General features: G+C 37.9%; 1 protein-coding gene across 2 annotated transcripts in view; it reads left to right on the top strand.

Moving 5' to 3' along the window:
- Window positions 1-22,815, top strand: part of EVC2 (EvC ciliary complex subunit 2) — a 61,646-nt gene that overhangs the window by 26,757 nt on the left and 12,074 nt on the right. Inside the window, exons 10-15 of one of the 2 annotated variants that reach the window (XM_041459014.1) lie at window positions 6,837-7,161; window positions 9,771-10,010; window positions 11,424-11,599; window positions 17,681-17,840; window positions 18,317-18,777; window positions 21,701-21,905. In XM_041459014.1, the coding sequence (XP_041314948.1) occupies window positions 6,837-7,161; window positions 9,771-10,010; window positions 11,424-11,599; window positions 17,681-17,840; window positions 18,317-18,777; window positions 21,701-21,905 (1,567 nt within the window). The remainder of the gene's footprint in view (window positions 1-6,836; window positions 7,162-9,770; window positions 10,011-11,423; window positions 11,600-17,680; window positions 17,841-18,316; window positions 18,778-21,700; window positions 21,906-22,815) is intronic. The other variant, XM_041459022.1, reaches the window with a different exon arrangement.

Below are 22,815 nucleotides of genomic sequence, written 5' to 3' on the forward strand. Positions count from 1 at the left end.
TAGAATCTTAAAGGGATTGGAAGTGACCTTAGAGATCCTCTAGTCCCAACCCTCCCACCATAATCAAGGACACCTCCCACCAGACCGTGTTGCTCAAGGCCTTATCCAGCCTGGCTGTGAATACCACCAGGGATGGGCTATAAATGATCATGTTGTCATAGCACCTAGACTTGACTATTCCTACACAGAAAATAGTGAGAAATGGTTACATAGTTAGAACAAAAAAAAAAAAAAAAAGAGGAGCTAAATTTCTGTTTTTCATAACTTGGAAAGAATGTAATTAAAAGTTGAGAATTTTTGAAGGGAGAGCATATTCAGTACTCTCTTTTTGTGAAATGTGTACAATGCAGGAGTATAACTAAATAGTAATCACTTTATAAGATGCAGTGAATGCTCATGCTGTGAACTCTGAACCCTGCATTTGTGGTTCTGTGTTATGAATGCTGCTAGAAACTTCACAAGTGTGTAAACTATACTCTTTTTTTATCAGAGATCAACTGCTTAATATGCGATAGGAACCTGTAAGACTGGGGAGCTGAAGAAAACAAGTAATTTAAAATTGATAAATACGTATCTTTCTTCATCTTAAAAATGCCACTTTTCTTTGATGTTGGCTAACTGTGAAGTGTTTAGAATTATAAGGGTCATTTCTGCTGTCTACCTGGAATAATTTATCTCATCCAGAAGAGAGTCTTCTTTTGAGAGTTGTGCTGTGCCTGATGCTTTATTCCATATAATTTTTAATGAAGATTGATATCTCCTACCATTTCTGTCATCTGAATACTCACGCTGCATGCATAGATCAGAAGAATCTGAGGAGATCATAGCAGAGTTGGAAGCTCCTCAAGCATTAATGCATAATGCATATAGCAATAATATTTATTATTTTGTTAGTATCCAGGCTGAAGTTGGTGTTTTTGAAGTCAGTGGTGATGTCTTCACCAGAAGCAGAATTGGGATCTTTCATACACTCTTTTTGCATAGTTGCTTTTCTGAGCAAAAGAGTGAAATAACCATTTTCTGAACTGTGTTGCAACAGCAGTATTGCAGGTAGATGTATTTTTAAAGTTGATTTTCTGAAGATCATTGATTTGTCTGTCATATTTCTTATTTTCTGGAAGCAATGCAGAGGTTCTCAGTGTCTTAAATGCTGCATTTTAAAAATGTTTTCTAAACATATAATTGTAAGAATTGAAATACTCTCTTTATATTGCTGTGGAGAATTAAAGTAATCTGGTAGGTGAAACTGCTGCCAGATATAATGCTTAGAATTTCTATCAAGTTTTCATGAATCTTTGTTTTCTGAAGACCGTCTGGTCTCTCAGCTCAATTTTTCATCTTTTTCCATTTTTTATTTATATATTATTTCTTGGCTGTATATCAGGAATCCTGGTTTTGGTTTTGTCAGCATTCTGACTTCTGGAAAGCTAAACTTAACCTGTGACTCACCCAAGTAAAAGCATCCTTAGATAGTCCTCATGTACCTTTCTTAGCAATTTCATTTACTGATGATTGTATTCTCTGTGGGCTGCTGCATGAGCTGTGCTGAGTTCACGCTTGGCTGTGTAAGTGCCACAGGACTGATGGATGAACTTGCCCAGTTCAGAGCTGGCTGCAGGCCAGTGCAGTTAGTGGTGTATCACAGAATGTCTTCAGACCTGTGCTAACACAACCTGGCAGCAGGCAGGGACCAGGGAAATGCAACACATCTCACACTGGCATGCTAGAAGAATTTGGGCTTGGGCAGTCAGTAGCTGTGGGTGGGTGTTCAGACCTCATTCCATTGCCTCTGCTTCTACTTTAGTACAGTTGGAATCTCCTGCAGAGGTTTGTGCCTTATCATGCTGCAGCTGTGTAAATCCCAGCCCTGAAGTGTTTACAGCCTCTGTTGAGACTGGACCCAGCAGAAGAGCATGAAATGCAAAGGAAGGAAAAAAGGAGGGAGGTGTTGAAGGGAGGAATGTATGGGGCTGCACAGAGGGGTCACATTGACATTCTTTAAAGAACCACCAACAAAACACAACAACAAACTAAACGGACAAAAAACCAAAAGATAGCCCAGCTTACTGATACTGTATTACTAATCCCTCAGTAAATGGATAATTTGTGAAACAAGCACATCAACAGCTTTTGAAGACCTCTAATGCCCATTATGCTCAAATTGGCTTTCTTTGTTTCCTGTGACTAAAGCCAGCACTGCAGGAACTGGTTTCTTTTTGATTCTTCTTGTCTGACTCTTTCTCCATCTTCACTCCTCTGGAGTGTGACAAGGCAACATGGACCATAATGTCTGGATGTTGTCCTCCCATTTCTTTCCTCACTGCAGCTGTCCCATCGTCACTGTGCCCGTGGGTACAGGACGTGCTGCTCTGGCTGTAACAGTAGGTGCCACTGGGCTGGGGTGCTTGTCTGGGTGGTTTGTCTGTCATTCCTTCTTTCCATTCTCCTCGCCATCAGGACTTGGTGCAGCTGCTGTGTCTTGGGGCTCTGAGTCGCTGCTGAAGTGGAAACAGTGAAGACAAAGTGTCCACAAATGGCTTTAAGTTAGTTAATTACATGCTTTTCAGGAGCCTTGTGTATTTGAAGCAGTGCTTGTACAGAAACAGCTACCACAGAGCTCCAGTCTCCTCTGGATACTTTTGTAATACTTGTGCTACTAATTAGCTTCCATTGGCAGAGGAGAGATGAGCCTTCTGAGATTGACAGGCTTTTCTGTTTTGATGAGAAAATGTCATCGAAGGGGAATTTGTTTAATGCTTCTCTCTCCCTTTTAGACTTCAGAAAGTTGTGTCACAGTAGTTTCTTATCTTTAAATTCAGAAAAAAAGTTTTAAAAATGTGTTTGAAAGCCATTAGTTATTTTTATGACTGTTAAATTCAGCAGCTCTAGGTTCTCCTGTGCAGAAATTCTCTCTGTGGGCCTGTAATTTGAATAATAACTCTTAAAGACACAATTACTTGGTCATTAATAAGTGGTTTCCATTTTTTGTAGTGTGTTGTGTTCTGGTCTGTCTTTTTTTGAATTAACTATGTTTGGTTTCCTGACCTCAGCTGCTTTCCTGTATTCTTTCATTAGGTCTATGGAGGACATCAGTTGCTCAGGCACTCCTTCTGCTTCTCTGTGTTTGGCATCTGGGATTCTCCCCTTCCAGATCTCTCTAACAGATTTTTAAAACCTCTTTCTCTTCAAGTGAGTGAAAAAGCTTTACAATTGCTGTTTGAAGTTTCGTTTTCTATGTGTCTGTTCAGCTTTCCTTCCCCCACCCTTTTGTGCCAACTGCCTTCTGTACTGTTCTCATCCTTTCTCTGCGTGCTTTGTCCAACAAAAGCTTTCAACTTTTTCTTCAATAGGTTGCCATCAGCTACCTGTACTTCATTAGCTTTCATGTTTCTATGATGCTGATTATGCTCAGGAAGTGAGGCAAGACCTTTTAAACATCAGTTATTGTAACAAGCAGAGTGCAGAGCATTTAAAGAAAATTATTAAATGCACCATGGCTTGAGGAGAGTGTCAGGCTAGAAATTTTTTTTCCTGTGTGATGTGAAACATTTAATCTGGTTGATTGTAAACACTGAATTGAAACCAAATGAAAGCATTCAGTTTATTATATGTATAGGATTCCTGATTTACTGACTGTTCATGTGAAGCAGCATGCTAGGGGTGCCCTCAACCTCTCTGTTTTGAGTAAAGAGCTTGAAGCAAGGTTTCTGATGTGTGTGATGAGCTTGTCTCATTTCTGCTGGCTGCTATCTGAAGGTCATGGACCAGAAGTAGAGCACATCAGATGGAAGGGAGCTTTCAAGTTTTTACAGCCACAACCTTTCTTCAGCTGCCACTGCCAAAAGGTGATGTGTGGGTGCTGTCTTCAAAGATGTGACCTGGGAGAGCTATGACTTGTAATTATGTAATTATGTAATTTTCTCTCTGCTGTTACCCTTGGTTTGGTGGAACAGTTCATAAACTTCTCTTCCATTGCTTTCTTCACCAATGTGCTGTCAGGAAGATAAGAATGTGAGTTGCAGGTTAAATACACCTGAGATCCCAGGAGCCTCATTATTCACTTGCTGACACAGCAGCATCAGGTGATTATTACCATTGCTCCTCCTGCATTTTGCATCATGTGGACTTACTGGGGTACTGTAGTTCTCCTTGAGGATGAAAAGGAGCATGGGAATCTTGCTGGAAATTGAATCAAGTTGAGTCTGTAATGACTTGCAGCAAGTAGGAAGAAGTGCTGTGGGAAGACCAAGGGAAAGATAACAGGAAATGTTCTGATAGTGTTTCATTTTGGTTTTCATTCTTGGGATCACTGATGAAGAAGAGTGGAAAAGTAACAGGGAGGTGGGTGAGGAATAGCTTTAATCTTCTTTGAGTCATGCTTTAAAAAAACCCTGTATTTGTGATAAGGAATAAATTATCTTATGAACTATGTAACAGTGTGGTAGAGCTGTGAAGTGTTACTTTTCAAGGAGAGAGATGAGGAATTCAGTCTTTCACATCTCAGTAAGAAAGGGTTAGTAGGTGCTGTGGCAACCATCTATCATTGCATGCTTGAAGAACAGAAAAATAATGACTAAGGAACTTGTTGTTCCGGCAAACAAAGAAAATTGTAACTCATAAAATTCTGAGGATGAGGCATTCTTTGGAGAAATTACCTAGTGCAACAATTGATTAAAATATTAGTTCTTTGTTAGGGGATGCTTGAAAGCCAGGATGTTTCTCACAGAAGACAGATATGCTTCAATTAAATAAGAGCTGCTGAACTTAAAGCAGGAAGTAAAACAGAAAAATAAATTTGGTGCCTTGGATCTTACCGGCTAGTAATGAATTAGTGAATCTATAAAAGAAAGCCTCCTACCACTGCCTCACAGCCATTAGAGAAATATTATAGCAAAACGCTCCCATTCTCTGATTCCTTGTTTTTGTCTAAGTACATTTACACAACTCTTTTTTTCAAGTTGTGAAAAACAGCTTGATAATAGCTGGCTGTGTCATCAAAAGTCCTGAGACTGTAAGCAAAATGACTTAAGAGAAAACAGACATCTGTATCTGCTGTGTTGCTTCAGCATCCTGTTACCTTGATCCTGCCATCGCCTGCCCCTCTGTCCTGTAACAAGAAGGACTCTCCCCAGGGATCAGTGCCCTGAATGTATGAATGTAGGCGAAATGTTACCAAGAAAGCTGTGTACCTCCAGCTGCAGTGTTCATCTGTAGACAGGACAGAGAAGCTGGATGCCTGTGTTGCTTTGGGGATATTATAGCAAATATTAGCTCCTACAGGATCTTCAGATTACAGTGAGAAATGTTTCAGGCTCATGGTACTTCAATTGAAGGAATTCCTATATATAAGGAAGAGGGGTTCCTGTATATAAGGAAGAGGAGTTCCTGTATATAAGGAAGAGGGGGTAAAACGGAGACGGTTTAGCAGCTGTAGCCAACCAGCCAGCCCTGCAGCAGATTGCTGTGATGAGGACAGCCATCAGCAGTGTGTTTCTGTGGTGTCGGGAAATTGCAACAGAAAATCAGTCTGTGGTAGATGATTACATTTCAAAGCTAGTCTCCCAGATACTTCAGGTATTTGAGTCATTGTAAGAAAACAAGTCCATCCCATCAATTTCAAGAGGGGAGAATACATCTCTTGTGCTGTCAGGGAGGCAATGATGATATGTCAGTAGTTTACTTTTAATTAAACTTTACTTGCTTTCATAAGGAAAAGAAAGTTTGACAAAAAAAGCAAAGTGTTTCTAGATTTGCATATCTTCATTTATACAATTCTGAATGCAATATTGTTCCATTCTCTTGCAATTTTTCTTACCAAGATCTTTTCTTACCAAGATCTTTGCTATGGATTTGAAATTTATTCTGAGATTTTTCTGTAGAAAAATTAGACCAATAATTTAACGTAAGCAAAAAAAAAATGAATGGGTTTAAGCTCCTTAAAGTATGTTTTTTAGGTCCTAAAGAAATTAATGTATATGTGGCCCACACCCAGAAGTATACAGTGTTGTGTATTCATGTAATTTGACATTCAGGAGCAAAATCCATTGAATTTTCCAGTGCAGAATTGAGTTCAGGTGTAGAATTTAGAGTAATTACATTGTATATGAAATTAAAATAATTCTAATTCCAATTTAACTCTACAGATAAATGAGGATGTATTTATATGCAACATGACATATTGCATTTTCTAAAAGCTCTTATATTTCCATCTGGTTTTAATCTCTTTTCTAGAACTCTATTAATGTTCATGAGAGACAGATAGCAGCTATTTTATTTGTATTAGCATAAAATTGAAACTGTCCCCTCTTCCCTGCTGAGAAGGGAATACACCAGCCAAGAATATGAAACAGTGGTGTATCAATCTAGATGGGTCAGTGAGTTTAGAACTATTTCACAAAGTCAGTAAAATGTGTAGTCTATTTAGGTGTCCATTTGATCTGCTTCCCAACAGAGATAGCGGGTTGAGTTTTTTTTGGGGGGGAGGGATGTGTCAGATATTTTTATTGGCTTTTATCTGAGGGAGTGTTTTGAGTATTACTAAAGAAGAGATTTTTCTTTTTCTGTGTGACATGGAAATGGAAGTGTGGACATACTTCATTAAAGTTGCTGTAGTAGAAGTTGACTCACCCTGTTGTTTAATGAATGATTACTATCATGATTAATAAACTCATATACTGTGATATTCCTGCACATCTCTGACTGCCATTTCATTAGCCAGTATTGAGTGAATCTAGATGCAATCCAGAGACTGAATGCTCTAGATACAAGGATCTTGTTTTCTGTCAGAAATTTCCCATAATCTGCGATTTGTAACAGTGCTGATTACCTTTGCACAGTTTGGAGGTTGCCAGCCTGACACGGGCAGATGCTGGTCTGGAGGCCAGTCGAACACAGATCTGTAAAGAAGTGATTGCTATGATGATGAAGAACATGGTCTTAAATCACAGCCTCGTTCCTCATGTGGAGAAGAAGATAAGTTCAGTTTTCAAAAAGCGATTTCTCGCAATGGAGGAAGAGATTCAAGAGGAGTATGAAAGGAAGATGGTGGCTTTAACAGCTGAGTGTAATCTGGAAACTAGGAAGACAATGGAGGCTCAATGCCAAAAAGCACGAGCTGCAAATGAAGAGGCTGAGGAATTAATGAAGAAAATTTATGAGAAGGTAAATCTGTTTTTAAGCCAAGATATTTTGCATCATATGTAGTTTTATGGAGATGGTTTCTCTTTTAGACTAGAACAGCTTAGTTTTCCTTCTAGAAGAGTAAAGATCTACAATTAAATGTGTTCAGAAATGCAGATGTCATAATCAGGGTAGCTGTTATGAAGAAATTTTGTTTAATTCACCAGAAAATGAATTTATCTGGAGACAGTCTGTGACATCTGAAGACAAAGAGTTGTCAGTACCCTGTTTGTTTTGGGCTTTTTAAATAATCACTTATACTATTGCAAAGTGTTGTATTTTTATTTACTGTATTTTACTGCAGCACTTTCTGAGATTTCAGACACTGTATGAAGTATTTTGCACATTCAGAGCAGAACAAACTCCCTGCATCATAAACCTTACATCCTTACATCCTTACATTGGAAGGTAAAAAGCTTCCAATATTTACGTTCTATTTTTGAATAAAATTAGAATATAAGCACAACCCAGGGCTGATTTCCCTCTGAAATGAGTGAAGGCAGGCAGAACAATCTGTATTTTAGACAGAGCGAGGAGTGGACTTCTCTTGGAAATAGCCTCTTTGTAATAAATAAATAACTGAAGTCAGAGTATGATTCCTTACAATGTTCCAGTCTTCCATGTATTTTTTTGAGTATATTGAATGTTTACAATAAAACTGATTATCCCCCTTTTTCTTTATTATTATTTTTAACGACTTCCTGTGGTTGGATTGGAAGGATTCTGATAAGTTTTGAATATTTCATGTCTGTAAGCTTAAAATGCCAAAATGTCCCTAGGTGATGTTTCATATTTGTTAAGAGGGTGACTCGGTGGCAACAAATAGTGCAATTTGTTACTTACTAATGGGGCTTTGCTTCTGGACCACAAGTGGTATTTGCATATCACATACCCATAATTGTTTAGGTCTTTTATGACAATTCATGATTAAATTTTTGACACTTTTTTTTTTCTTTTTTTTTTTTTTTGCTGAATGTGACCCATTAAAGGTACTCCAGTATGTTGAGGCTCTCAGGAAGTACTTAGTTTTGTCAGGCTGTTGCATAGAGCAAATTAATGGCACAAGGCTATTGAGCCAGTAGAATTTCTTTGCTGTTTCCAGGTGATTTTAAATTGTGACTCTGTGTAGCTCTCCATACCTGTAGGATATGCCTATCCTGAGCTAGCACCTAGAGGTGCTAGAGACACAAAAGGTGGGAAGGAAGAGATCCTCGTGGTCACTTTCTTAAGGATGAGGTGAACTGTACTCTGCTGAAGACTTTCTCCTTCTTTTGGACATAGAAGGAGCCTAGACCTCACTGAGATAAGTCCTGCCTTTGCAGAGAGAGGGGCCTGACTGAAACTCAGTGTGTGAACCCACATTTAATATGCTTTCAGCAAAGTGGCTTTGCTTTGTAAGAAATGTAATGGTGTTGGGTCAGTCTGATCTGTACTGAAAATCCTGAGTAGTAGGAGTCAAGCAAACAATTAAGGCCAGTACAGTACCTGTCCTGATTAATTTACCATATCCTGTCATTGCTGTTGCTGTTGACTTTTCTGTCTGTAGAAGGACCTGGTTTTATACCTGCCACTGCACGTGGTGCAGAAGGGCATTCTGGAATGTGAGGGCTGGCTCACAGCCACTCTCCTGGGCAGCAGGTGTACTGACACCCAAGGGATGGCAGTGGAAAACAACTAGAGCAATAACCTCCTCCCCTTCTCAGCCAAGACATAGAATTTCTGTTCCTTTTTGATTAATTATTTGCTGCCTGCAGTGTGTCTCTTGGGAAAGAGAAGTGAAGTGCAGAGGGCAGCTCTCCTCAAGATAATTGGTATGAAATTTAGAACAAGACTGACATTGTGACTGTTAGGTAGCTCTGCTGGCATAAGAAGCATTCTTTGCTCTATGGGACATGTATGTTTTGATTCTATAATGACTTTATGCCATCTGAGATTAAAACTATGAATATGTAAGTCTTACTAGAGAACTAAGAGGAAATATTTCTGACAAAGAAGCTTTTAAAGTAATAGCCATTTAATTCTACTCCATGGTTGTAAATGTAAATCTAAAACAATGCTCTTGGATTAGTTTGTAGAAACTGATGGTTAAAGTAGGTCACCAATAATAAAAAACTTCTCAAGATTTTTAGTAGAATAGGGGTTTTTTTTCTAATTTTTGTTGTTTTTAAAATTATGCTTATTATTCTTTAACTGGTATGCATTATATGAGTCTGAATCGGTTTAATTTTAATAGGATTTCAGGATTGATGAAACCTAAAAAATGTATATATAGTCTTTGTGTTGAATTTCATGGCATTTTATATCATTTATGTTATATAAGACTTGTGAATTTTAAAAGGACTTTATTAGTCCTTTATAACTGCCTTGGAAGTGTTATCTGGATTAGAAACTGGCAGCTGTACAACCCTGCCATCCAAACAGGTGAAAACTATACGAAGTGTACACTGATTCAATATTAGCCTTCACATAAACCTGAAATGAAAGTAACTAAAGTATTTATAAAATGTATAGGAGCTAGTAGCAATGATACTTTAAAATATGTTGAATTCTGAAAATCACTTCTGATGCATTTATTTCTTTCTTTTCTGCAGCCTGCTATAGAATACAGAAGTCTTCTGGACAAACTTCACAGGCTGGAGCAGGACTGCCTGAAGAGGTTCCTTTTTGTAAAGCAGGAGGAATATTTTGCAAAGGCTTATAGAGAGCTGGCTATTACCCAAAGAAAAGAGCTCCATACTATCTTTTTTACACAAATAACAAATGCCACTTCAAAAGGAGAACTGAAGGTGGAAGCAGCTAAAACATTAGTGGAAGGTTACTCTAAAGTACAGGTAATAGAATGACATCTGCATTCCTAACCTGAAGACAGAATACAAACCTGCAGTAACTTTCAAGAAATGTTTCAGGATTAATGTTATCACTTGCATAATGAGCTTTTGTAGAAAGTATTTTAAAAAAATATTATGCATTCATTATGCACATCTAGACATCTACACAACTGTATATTGAGGTATATGCATATGTTCAAAACCCCCTAGGCATCAAGTGCTCTTACATACTTCAGAAGATGTACTGAGCTCCTCAATCCAAATATGTAGATTATTGAAATTGTGGTGTGTCTGAAATACTATGATTATGTACTTAGAGGGGTTCAGTATTTCCAGGTTATGTGATTGAGGGGTGCTGATATACTGTATGTTCGGGACTTAAGTTTTGCTTTCAGTTACATTGTAAACCTCTTGCTTGAGTTGTTTCCTCATGGTTTGCTTTTTTTTTGGTTGGTTTTTCCTCCATTTGTGTTGAAAGTTAGTGCTCTGAATTACAAAAGTTCTGGGAGTTTTTCTTCTGGCTGCTTCTTGAGGAAGAGTATGATTGTTGTGGTCCTGGAGGTTAGGGGCGGAGGTTAAAAAGCAACACTGGAAGGTAGGTGTCAGAGCATGTAAGGCCCACTCCTAAAACCTGATGCACAACCTTGTATACAGGAGCTACACATGGGCCACTGTCAGAGGAAGATGCAGCAAGCACTTTGTCAGAAGATAGTTAGGCAGCCAGGTCAAAGAGGTAGATAAGTGAAAAAAGGTTTGACTATGTTTTGGCTGCTCAGACATGGGTCATGTAACTAGCAGACCTTGTCTTGGCTATTTATGCTAGCAGAATATCTGCTGCAGAGCACTGTGTGCCTAACTCTGGTCTCTGCCCAGACCCACCTGTGGGTATCTAAACCCTTCCTGTTTGACACTCTTGGAAGGGGGAACTTCTAAGCCAGCCTATGTGCATTGGGCTTGGCTTTCCCTATGCTATACTCAGCATACATGGAAGAGTTAGCTTTGAAGCCAACTTATAGACACCTTTGAAAATGTGACCGTTTATGTAATCATACTGTACATTGTAAAGAACAGTTCTGCTAGCACTGGTAGGGTTGTATGTGTATGTAATTGTGATCAAATGACCTGTTAACTCAGGGCACTCAGGACGTGCACTAACTGTTCAGGAAAGTACACACAGCATTGAGGTTATCAGGCCAAGAGCTCTGAACATCATTTATTTTGTTTTGTTGAAATAACCATAATCATTTGATGTGATCATGAGAGTTAAGTTGATACAAGCTTATTATTTTACACTTGTAGGAATTTTTAAACTTTGCCCTATTAACGAACAAATCTGCTCTGACACTCACAGATGTTAGCTGAAATTAGCGTTACATCTAATTAAATGTTCACATTTCTTCACATTCTTTCCTGTAGGGTGACATTGAAGAGCTAATGGATTTTTTGCAAGCTTGCAAGAGATATCACCTGAGTAAAAGATTTTCTTACAGAGAATATCTTATAAGTAAAGTACAGTCAAGGGATTCTCGTGTCTCTGCTCTTATAAATGCCGCAGCAGCCCAGATATTGAGTCTCATTAACAAGACAGAAAGGTAAAGCACTCAACTCTTTCCTTGTCAGCCATTTGACTACGTTATCTTGCAGACAACAGACTCTTCAAATGTGTTTTTTCTGTGTTACCTAGCAGGAGAGTTACATAAAAATATTATCTTTTAGTTGATTCTAAGAAAATATTTTGTGACTGATTGACTTTGTTAGGTAAATCCCAGCAGGTGCTAAGGTGAGGTTTTGTTGTCTGTGTCCACTTTGTACGGCACAGAATGAATTGCTGGAAACATATGTAGTACCTGGTTGTAATTCTGAGTTCAGTGGGCACCAGACTGATGTAAGATTCTCAATGTCTTTATACATCTATTATTTGTGTAAATATCAGTCGCGTGAAAACTCACGCCAGAGTCCATTGCCACATGTACTAGTGAAGACCATTTGTCTACATGCTTTATGCACAAATATCTGGATTTAACAGAAAAGAAATATTTTGATTCACTTGTGATTGAATGTGTTTGAGGAGCTGGACATATAGTTTCTCTTTTTGAACTGGAAATCATGAATATTTTCTAAAGAAAATAGATTAAGTTCATAAATAATTTAACTGGAGGATTTTGACTAGTAGGAATACACCTGTTGCAGGGAATTAAAAGGTCGATGTCAGGGAAGTAAAAAGTAGTCCTGGAAATGGATTGTTGTGGTACACACATTTAATTTATTTGGGGTATCATACCAGACCCAGGCTGACTGAGTCCTCTGTGATAGGATACTCAGAATCAAGGTAGAGAGGTAGAAATGGTGACTCAGCAGACACACAGAGACATAGTTATTTAGAATTGTGTGGCTGTGAGGAGCAGTGAGGGGGACATTGTGCTGCCACCCAGGGAACTGTGTTAGTTTGGCATTTGGAGAGATTAGTGAGGAGTCTGCCAGGGCAGCAAAATATGTTAATGTACAGGAAAACAGCCTAGCACTGCTGCTGTTGGTCCTGTGCATGCAGCTTTATTTGTATATTTCAGATGTCTGTGTTGATGTCAATCACTGACAATATGTGAAATGTGCATTAAGAAAACTAGATGAACACTGATCTTTATGGTGTGTTTTTTCTTCCATAATGTTAACTTAATTTAAAAGTAATTTAATATTAGGAAGCAGGCAGTCTGTTAAAAGCTATCAAAGATTGCATCTGTTGATGTGACAAAATAATTTATCAGGGTGTTTATCAGAGTGTTTCCTTGCTTTTCTTTTTGGTTGTCCTGTGTTCTGCCTCATTGGACTCATACCCTAAGTTTAGTTTGAATCACCCTGAGTTTAGCCCCCAGATTCATTGGTTGGAGAGAGCTTCTTGCAGTAGTCTTGCACTGTTTTGCTAAGGCCTGCAGCTGTGTGCCTCAAAGAGAATGTCCTGGAATAGGGAATATAATTCAGACATTTCTTTCACAGAGTTCCCTTCCATCAGTTCTTGCCTCTCTTTGGAATTGTATTATAAGGTCTGAGATGTTTTCAGAAATTATGTGGTTATGTGAAAAGCCTTTGTGAGAACCTCACTGTGTGACCATTGCAGTGAACAAATGCAACTTCTTGAGCTAGAAAAATCAGTTTCAGCCACTGTTTAATGCCTATTATTGCACCTAACAGTCACGAAACAAGTAATCTATTAAACATAAAGGAAAGGCACAGTGTTCGTTAATCGAAGACCTCACGGATCTCATCCCCAAAAATGTATCTCAACCCCTCAGACTTCCAAAAGTAGCAAGTGTTATTACCAAGATGAAAAATTAATTTTTCTAGCACTCTTCTATTAAACTTTCAGAGTATGCATTGTTTGGTTGTCTGTGGACAAAGGACATGTGCCAATAGTTAGAGATATCATTTATAGAGAAGCAATCCCATTTGGCTTTCTGGGCCTAGAACTAGTTATTTTCTTGTAACTTCCCACACCTACTGCCATAGAAGTTCCTCTCAGACAAATGTTGGCCAAACTTTTATAATTCCTTCTTTAGGTGGTGTGATTGTAAAACTCCAGAATGTAGTATCTCAGTTTATTTTCTACAGGCAATAGCCTGAAATAGCCTAGTATAACTCATAAGAAATTCATAATTACATAACATAGGCTTGTATTTCAGTTTCTAACTAGAAAGTGATTTTGGGAATGTTTACAAATTGGAGAATTAAAATTTGAGCAGCAAGAGCAGTCCAGTCTGAATGGTACTTTAAATTTGTAACCATAGTATCCTCTTATTTTTCACTTTACCACTGAATCTGCTTGCTAAATATAGATACAGCTCTGTCTTGATTTGTTTTGTCCAGCTTTATAATAGACTACCTTAAACTTACTGTTATAAATGGAATTCTAAAATACAAAACTTAAATGGAGAAGAGAGAAAAGATAAAGATTAGGTATACCACAGATAGATGCAGTGATAAACCAGCAGGTACATATTGAGGGGAGAAGTCTTTTTAAGATGAAGCTTTAATAGTATGTTTAAAATTTATCAAATAGCAAGGCAATTTCAAATTAACATGAAAAGGATTCTGTGGGGCTAGAAATGAATATTATAAAAAGAAAAATAAACCCAAATCAGTTCTATGGAGGGCTGTGAAGATCTTAAACAGAGCAGCCAGAGTTTTCAAGCTGTATTTAAATAAAATGTGCCATTTGTCTGGACTAGTTTTTGAATATTCCATGTCTTTCGAAAATCAAGTCTGGACTACAGTGCAAAAAAGCAAGAAAGGAGAATTTAAAATATAATCTGTAATGATGGATTTGAGGGATGGCTGCATAGGCTCTTTATGTTTTTTCTTAAAGAATAGTGGGCGAAAGGGCAACGCTTGAGGCAGTGTTTATCTTGGGTTGTTCTTGCTATCAAGAGAGGCACAAGGTTCTTGATGGTTTTAAACTATGGCATCAGTAAAACATTGTGTTATTCTTTTGCCAGTATCTTCTTGTTCACAAGAAATATCTTTCTTCTTCTGTCTCTTAAAAATTGAATTCAGTTCTTCTGACTCATTAGATACTAACAGTTGCAAACTCCTTTATAAATTTTTCCCAAAACTTAAATTTTTTCTTTTTTTAAGTCCTCAAGGATTTCCTGTGTATTGTGTTTCTAAAGTGTTCAAAAGATTAAAGCAAGCACCTTATGCTGGTCTCATTCTTCTTAATAATCACCATTTACATGGACCTTGTCCATAGAAAGTAGTTTTCTAGTAATGTCTTGGCTGGACATTTGTGGAAGTCATCAGTAATGCATCACTATGAAGTTTTCTAATAATCTCTTGAAACCTTTTCTGCTTGTAGTGCTCTGCTATATTGGGGGGGGACATTTATTGCCCTGAGTTATTTACACAAATTGTGATGTGGACAACAGCTATATGCCAGTTCAGCAGGTGAAATCCTGATGTAGCTGGAGTAGCATGGGCGGAGTCATGCAAGTTCTCTCTCTGTAGTTTCTCTGTAGTGATGTGATTCAGCCTCAATGTACATTCAGGCCTGTACAGCTGAATCGATCTCCCTTTTGCTTTAGTGATGCTCCTGTTCCTGTTTCTAGCTTTCATGAAACAATTTTCCTTTGCTGGGGTCCAGCATTCTGGAACCTTGGTTCCCTGTAACATCAAAGTCCTGCTTTTCACTTCAGTGCTCTCACTCTGTATTTGCTCCTTAATTTGTTGGCTTTCATTCAGTAGAGAGAAGTCAAGGTTTCTCTCTGACTGACCTGTGATATGGCTGCTATTGTCTACACACTTCACCTCTGTACCTTCCTTGGTGCTCACTTTGGGAGGGTCTCCCTTTAAGCATCCTTGGCATACCACAGTATTCTCCCTCATTAAAATTTGCTTTGTTCAAAGATATGTATCTGCATATTTCTTCAGTGATTAAATTTCTGGTATGCTGAGAGCAGGCAGTTTTATCATACAGTCTATACTGTCTCATTACCTTTCTCCTCTCCTTTTGTTTTGCATTTCTTTTTGGAGTCCTTTGAGACTAGGACATCTTTTATTCCTAGTACTGTAATTGTTTTTATATTGTATTCATATGAAACCAGAAATGAAGGTGTCTTGCCAGGATTGAGCCTTTTAGGAATTACCATAACACTGATTAATATAAGTTGGCACATAAACAGACATAGACTTCTGTGGTGGAATACTGCATCACCTACAGTTTTAGCTGTGGAAATGCTGGATCTCTAAATAAACCAGCTGAAACACTGTAGACCCTTTTTTTAATCCTAAAAATAGGTAGCTATGTATCATCTTCCTATGGTTCTGTGTTGCATGACTTTTCTTAAACTTTCATTTGCTGTGTGGTTCCAGCACATCTATCTTTTTCTATTGCAGATTCTTTTCAGTGTTCTGGACAGGGATTTTAATTGAATGCAGCAAGCCTGGGTTTATTTCCTCAGTACAAGAAAGGATGGAGGTGTTAAAAATAATATCTTGGTTATTATCTCTCCTCACTTTCTCACCATAATTAATTACCTTTATTCACCTATCTTTTGCCTTAGGTTCAGTCAAAAAGGAAGGGGAGTACTTAGTTACCAAATAAAACTTGGTGCTGTTAGGGAGGTTTTGACATAACACTGAATTTTAACATTGGTTAGTTTTAAGACAGAAATTACCTGGCCAAGAATGATGCTTGGTGGATTACTCTCAAAATGTTAAAAGGTATTTTAATCCTGTTTGCCGATTAAAGAAATGAAATGATAGACTTTGAAAAAGCTCTGCAAAAGAAGGATCTGTTTTGTTGACATAACTGTGATAAAGCACATCTGAGTTTCTATCCAGCACATACATTATATAGGAGTGATGTTTCATGGCTTGCTCAGATAGTTCTGGATGCTTGAGCAGAAGACGGGGAGGTGTGAATTATGGGTTCTGACCATCCTGGTTACAGTGCAGTGGGTGCAAACAAGCTAATTTGATAATCTTCTGCTTTATTTTAGCTCTTATTTTGAGGATTTTGGTTGGAATTAAGTTGTCACAGTGGCAATAAATCCTAATAAACCAAAATAAGACTCTCCTTTCTGGAGAAGGGCTTGCTTACCACATTTAAATACAATTTTAATTTAGGAATTGGGCCAGGTGTCACTCTGGAATGAAACCTTGAAAGCCCTGGATTCATCTGAGTCCTAACTCTGTAATCTTCAAGAAAATGGGGACTGGATAGGTAAATTTAAAGGTATCTGTGTAACATCCAGGTTCGGGTCAGGAATTGGTGCTTTCAATTCAATGTTTCGTGTTGACCTTTTCAACACCACATTTTGTAAGTCCTCTGTGCTTAATAGAAGTTATAACTCACAAATATCCAACAGCCTGGTCTGAATTAAGATGTTCTTTTATTCTTCTGTTGAATAAGAAGGATTTGGGGAACTTGTAGTGTAAAGGTAATAGCAGTCCTGAAATTTTGTTTGAGTTTGTGGAGGTGGAGATTTTTTTTAACTGTTGCAGCCACAGTTGAGATCTTGTTTTCTTTTTGACATTAAATACTGTAGCAACTGGAGGTAGACCATAATGTTGAACTTCCACTTGAAAGCACTGTGGGCTTATGACTGACAATTTGCTGTTTCAGATAATTGAATTTTGTTATTATTTTGAATTTTTATAATTCTTCTGATGTAAAATTAGTAGAAAGTATGAATATAAGTATTTTATGGATATGCTTTGTCTACTAAAAAGAATTTTTCTTTTTACTTGATTACATACTTTAGAGATTTGTTTTTAATAAGGAGAAGGAGTTGTAAAAGACATAAAAATGGCATTCCAGGGGCATTAAATGGAAAAAAATTAAATATGCATAATATATAAGGTTTAAAATGACTCATTTGAATATCACTTACCTTACAAACCGATGTGCAGTTGGTTTTACACTTGCCTGTCCTTCCTGTCCATCCATCCTTCTTCTCATTTCTTTTTATACACCTTCACAAATTGCCTCAATTCTGTGCTCATCTCTGAGATTGTCTTTGAGTATCCCCTTCCTTGTTTGATTCTCCCAGGTATCACTGCTAAAGAAACAAAGATTGTTCTTTGTGTCTATTTTGCTGAGCCTTTTTATGGTGCTAATTGCCTCCTATATCCTTTTGCTCTTAAGAATTTGGGATAACAGGCTTCAAACACTGTTATTACAGAGCAGGTCATCTACCTGAAAGTCATTTGGGAATCCTGCTGGACCGAGCTGAGGCTGAAATTAATTTTGTTAAACAGAAATTTGATCATGATTTAAAACAAGAAAAGCAGAAGCTTTGCCAGAAACTCATTACCAAGCGAAGGCAGGAAATGCTGCAAAAGGTAATTATTTTCAATGTTTTTGTTTCCATAGGGCTTATCATGAATTAGAAATTGAATTAATTGAAAAATAAAATTTGGTTCTTACAACAGAGGTCAACACTGCCAGGATTGAAAATAAATGCCAATTGATTTTAACTGTGTACCACCATATTCTGTGTTAGTCATGCAGTAATTGATAGCTGTCAAACCACATGATGATGCATGTTTTTGGGTGTTAGCTCTTTTATCTAGCAACAGTCCATATTATCACAGCCCTTGTATCTACCAATAGTCAGAGTTATCACAGACCTCCCAGGTGCTTGCAAAGCCAATCTGTTGAGGGCTGGGTAAGCCTCTGGACACTGAGAAGCAGTTTTGAAAACATGGAAAAGCAAAAGTATGAAATTTTGCATTGCTATGAAATTCATACTTAAGGAGCTAGAATTCAAGATGTTCTTTTTTCTTAACTTTGTTCCTCCTTTTGGTAAATGAATCAGCAGAAAGAGCATCAGAAGGAGCAGCTGTCACTTGAAGACCCCTTCAAAACTACTGATGAGATCTCTCACTACCTGAGACACTGGAAAAATCTTCTGAGTGATCACACCACGGAATTTGAAGAACTTACTGAAAAGCTTGACAATGAGGCCAGCGAAGAGCTGAAGGAGCTTCTATTTAGCCTAGCAGAGAAAGCTGTTGAAGAGCTTAAACATGTTCAGTGTGGAGTGTTTGTGCAAGAGCTGGTCAAGCTCAATGTGCCAAAGCTGTTCCTGCTAGAAGCTGTGGAGGAGCACAAAAAAGAAATGGTGGTTAAACACGCACAGCTTGAAAGGGAAGAACATGACAAGAGCATGGCTGCTGAAGAGCTGCTTCAGCTCACCAGGCAGAAGCTAAGCCAGGAGCTGGAAACAGGCATCTCAGAACAAAAGAAAATAAGGAGCTGGGAACAGTCAATATTCATGCAAGTATCTCTCTGCACACTTTTCTTAGTTACTATGGCAAATAGAAGATAACTGGGAGTTTTCACACCTGTCTAGTTGTAATTCCTAATGATCAATTCTCTGTTGGGCACTTAGGAATTGATTTTTTTTTTTAAGCACTCAGCTCATGCAGTACCAGTGGGTGAACACTGCAGTGGAAATCTTAGGAAGCAGCAGTCTTGAAGCTAAAAATGTGGAATAAAGGTTTTATACTTCCATTCATTCCATGGAAAGTGTCACTTACACATCTCTCATTGTTATTCTCAGTCTGTTCTTTGAGCTCCCACACTTTGGAAATGCCAATTAGTATGTCAGACCTAATTGACCTCAAATCCAAGTTGAATATATTCCTTCTAGCCACAAGTCAAGCCTTACTCACCAGGTTTGGTTTAAGCTTTGGCACAAGTAGTCCCGAAGTGCACAGTGCAGTATCTGCCTGTCCAGCTCATGGCTCCATGTGTCAGACTGGGCTGCTCTGGCCTGTGGACAGAGTGTCCCTGGCACCAAGCCCTGACAGGCATATGGCACAGGCAGTGCTGCAGAGAGGAGTTCTGGCCCCTGGAATTGTTGTGACCCTGGGGACATGGGAAAGCAGGTGGTGGTCTTGCCACAGTTGGGAGGCCTTTCACAGGGAGAGTCCATGGCAGCGGCCAGGAGTGGTTGTGCCTCTCACACTGGGCAGCAAGGTCCCTGAGAGATCAGGGAATGTTGGTGAGCATTTCTTCTTAGCTTTCAAGTACATTTATCTCTGGTTGTTCGACTGCCTGAATATTTGCACTACTACATTTCCTATACAATGTCTATTTAATAAGAGACATTGTTAGAGACATGGGAACATGAGAAAATAAAATTGCAGCTTTAGGGGAAGCAACTGGAACAGGCAAACCTATAATAAGCTGTGTGGCTCTGAAGGAAATGTACCAGGCATAAGAGATTGAACAAGGAGGAAGAAAAAAGAAGAAAAAAAAAAAAAAAAGACACTGGTAAAAGTTTCTCCTTCATACCTCTTCTTTAAAGCAAAATAGATTTGTATGGGCAGTTTTATCCAGACAAAGTTTTCCTGCCACATATTGTAAAACCATATAACAGGAATATAAAAAGAAACTTTACCCATTGCAATTGCTTTACTAAAGAAAAAAATTCCATTTTTCCCGTTGTTTTGGTTCTAATTTCAAGGGCATCGTATTTTATTCCGCATTTTAAATACTTTTCTGTGAGTCATTTATATGCATTTTCTAGCTTGTCTTAACTATCTCTTGCTTACATTGCCAAGAGCAGACCTGCAGGAATTTGGAGGTGGATTGTATGACCCATCAGGACTTTAATATTTCTAACTTAGAATTCCATAATAACTCTGTTCCAACCTGCGGTGTGCCTGTCATATTTGTTAGATGCTATCTTTATTTGAAGCAGGAGTAAGCTGTTTGGGTTTTTTTTAAAGTAAAATGCAGGAAAATATATACAAAAAATGCAGCAACAACTGTCCTACCAATATCCCCTTAAAATCAGTCACGGTCTTTTTCCAGTCCATTGTCTGGCAGTTATGGTATTTTGATGACAGATGCCAGCTCTCCTGTTTATGTTCTCATCTGCTGTCTAATTTTCAAAAAGCATTATTTTGAATGATAGCTTTTCATTTTTGTTGCTTATTAAAGAGACCGTGGGTTAGCCCAAAATATTTCTGAAGATTGTTAATGCTTACGGTCCTTTTTAAATATAGCAAAACTCTATTTGCTGTATTTTATTTCATCTCTCTCTATATATATCTATGTATGTGGATTTATGGCATGGATTTTCTTCCATGAGTTTAAGACAAGATGACAAATGGTTAAGGATGCTATAAATGATCTGGAGTAGTTTGGAGTAGTCTTGTCTTAAAGTAAACAACTTTTTGAAGGAAAAAACTCATGCATTAGGGGTTTTTAACTGTTCTTTGCTGATTCAGTAGAAAGAAAAAAGGATTTCTAAACTCAAATATTTTAGTGAAATGATGAGGCAGTATAGACCTGGTATACACTAAATAAAAGTATCAGTACTAATGAAACATGCATCATAATACTTTTTTCAATGAAAAGTCCTCTTTAAAAAACATGCTGTTCATATTTTAAATACAAACATTTTTTGTGGAATAAAAGAAATTTCCAAACAAATAAAAGTATGTTATTTTTTGTGAAATATTCTTAAGGAAATAAGATACACAAGGTAAGAAGATTAATGTAGTCTGTGGTTAATCAGAACTGAGCATGCTTTGTTTTTAAATCAACTTCAGCTTGACCCGATGATCAGTTCCTTAGAGATCTGTGTTGAGAACCTTATTTCTGCAAAATGGGAACTTTGAGTAATTCAAATTACTCTTAAAATACATTGCGTTTTTCAGACTGCAAAGTGCCTTTTACCATTAACAGCTGGAACCATTGTTATCTGTTGATCGAAGAGATGGCATATGCATTTATAATAGAGAGAAATTTTACTTTATTTTTTCTTTCTCAGCAGCTGTGGCTGCTAAGTGCTGGGAAACAGCACAGGGAGGCTTTATGGGAAGCTTTTATCTTGATTTCAGCTGAAGTTCAGGGATTGTATTGTCTGAAGAGGTGGAATGATTCTATGCATAGGAAGTGTACTAAAAATATTAATTTATTTTTAAAATATTCAAAAGCTGTTTTCCTTTGAAAATGAAGTTTTACAGTCCAGGAAGCTCTATATGCAGAATTTAAGGTATCCTCAAGAGCATTTTGTACATGCTGAGCAGTTCATTGCTGTGTGTGGAATCACTAACTGATGTATGAAATAGACAAAAAAAGGATAATCACTGCTGAATAAGTGTTTGTGTGCATGTCTCTTACATTTTATGCAATATTGCCTAAATCACTAAACATCAAATTGCTCTTGTGTTTTTTTTAACAGGCAACTTCTAAGTTTACCTCTCTCACTGTCAGAAGAAGAGTTGCTTACAATGAGGCAAGAGTTGCACTGCTGCTTCTCCCAGGTGGACAGCAGCTTGGCTTGGCCCAAGATAAGAGCAAGAGCCTTGCTTCAGGCTTTTGAAATGGAGCAGAGGGACAGCGAGGTGCTGAAAGTGGAGCAGAATTTAGCAATGACCAATGAACAGGTGGGAACAGCATGGGATCAGTGTGGGCATGTGGAAAGGGTTCCGGGGGTGCATTGGCTGCAGATCTGGGTCTGTAGCTTCTTCATAGGTGCAGCAGCAGCGTACACTTTTCCTGTCTGCATGGACCAATGCACTTAAAGATAACTGTTTGGGCAGCAGTTGGATAACTGTGTTTTTCACATACACCTGTGTATTTCTGTTGCTTTTGTGAAAGTTTTGGGAGTTTCTGGAAAAGACACTTCTACATTGTTTTGTCTGCTTAGGAAAGTAAAATTCCTTAGTTAGATAGTCTTTCTTGGCAAGAAATTTGGTATGATTTATGTTTCCTGTTTCCAAAAGATTTGAGTGTATGCAGACAGTTTGGTGTTATTTCCCCACATCTAAATATGTAGAAGATGAGGCATACTCAAAGTTAGAGAAATATTTCCAACAAGGAGTCTATCTGCCTATCAAATCTAGCACTTTAGAAAGAACCCTGTGAGGGGTGTTTAATTCCTTCAGTAAAGTGTAAAAGCTGTGGAATTATAAATGGTTTTCAGTTCTTATAAAGTATGGAGGCCACAAATGTTTCCTGTATTAGTTGTGTCTGATGCCATCTTAAAAAGGAGGACTTGCCCTTGCTCTGTTTTGGTTCGGTTGTGTTTTCTAAACATGTAAACTGTGCTGGGTTAATTGTGCTAGGAATTAGCCTGGTTCAAAGCCTTAATAGTTTCTAAAGTACTGAAGGAGGGAAATGACTTTGCAAAACCTTACAGTTGAACAGATGTTATCATTTCCCCAAGAGTACGTACACTTAGTTGGTATTCTTGTAAAGAAATAGAAAGGTCAAGAGTAATTTGATTACATGGAACGGTGCTTCTTAATATTATCATGGTTCATTTGTGATTCACAGACTGTTTGTTGAAAACAA

The sequence above is a fragment of the Pyrgilauda ruficollis genome, unplaced genomic scaffold (assembly GCF_017590135.1).
Source record: "Pyrgilauda ruficollis isolate IOZ18807 unplaced genomic scaffold, ASM1759013v1 scaffold1, whole genome shotgun sequence".
Lineage (NCBI taxonomy): Eukaryota > Metazoa > Chordata > Aves > Passeriformes > Passeridae > Pyrgilauda > Pyrgilauda ruficollis.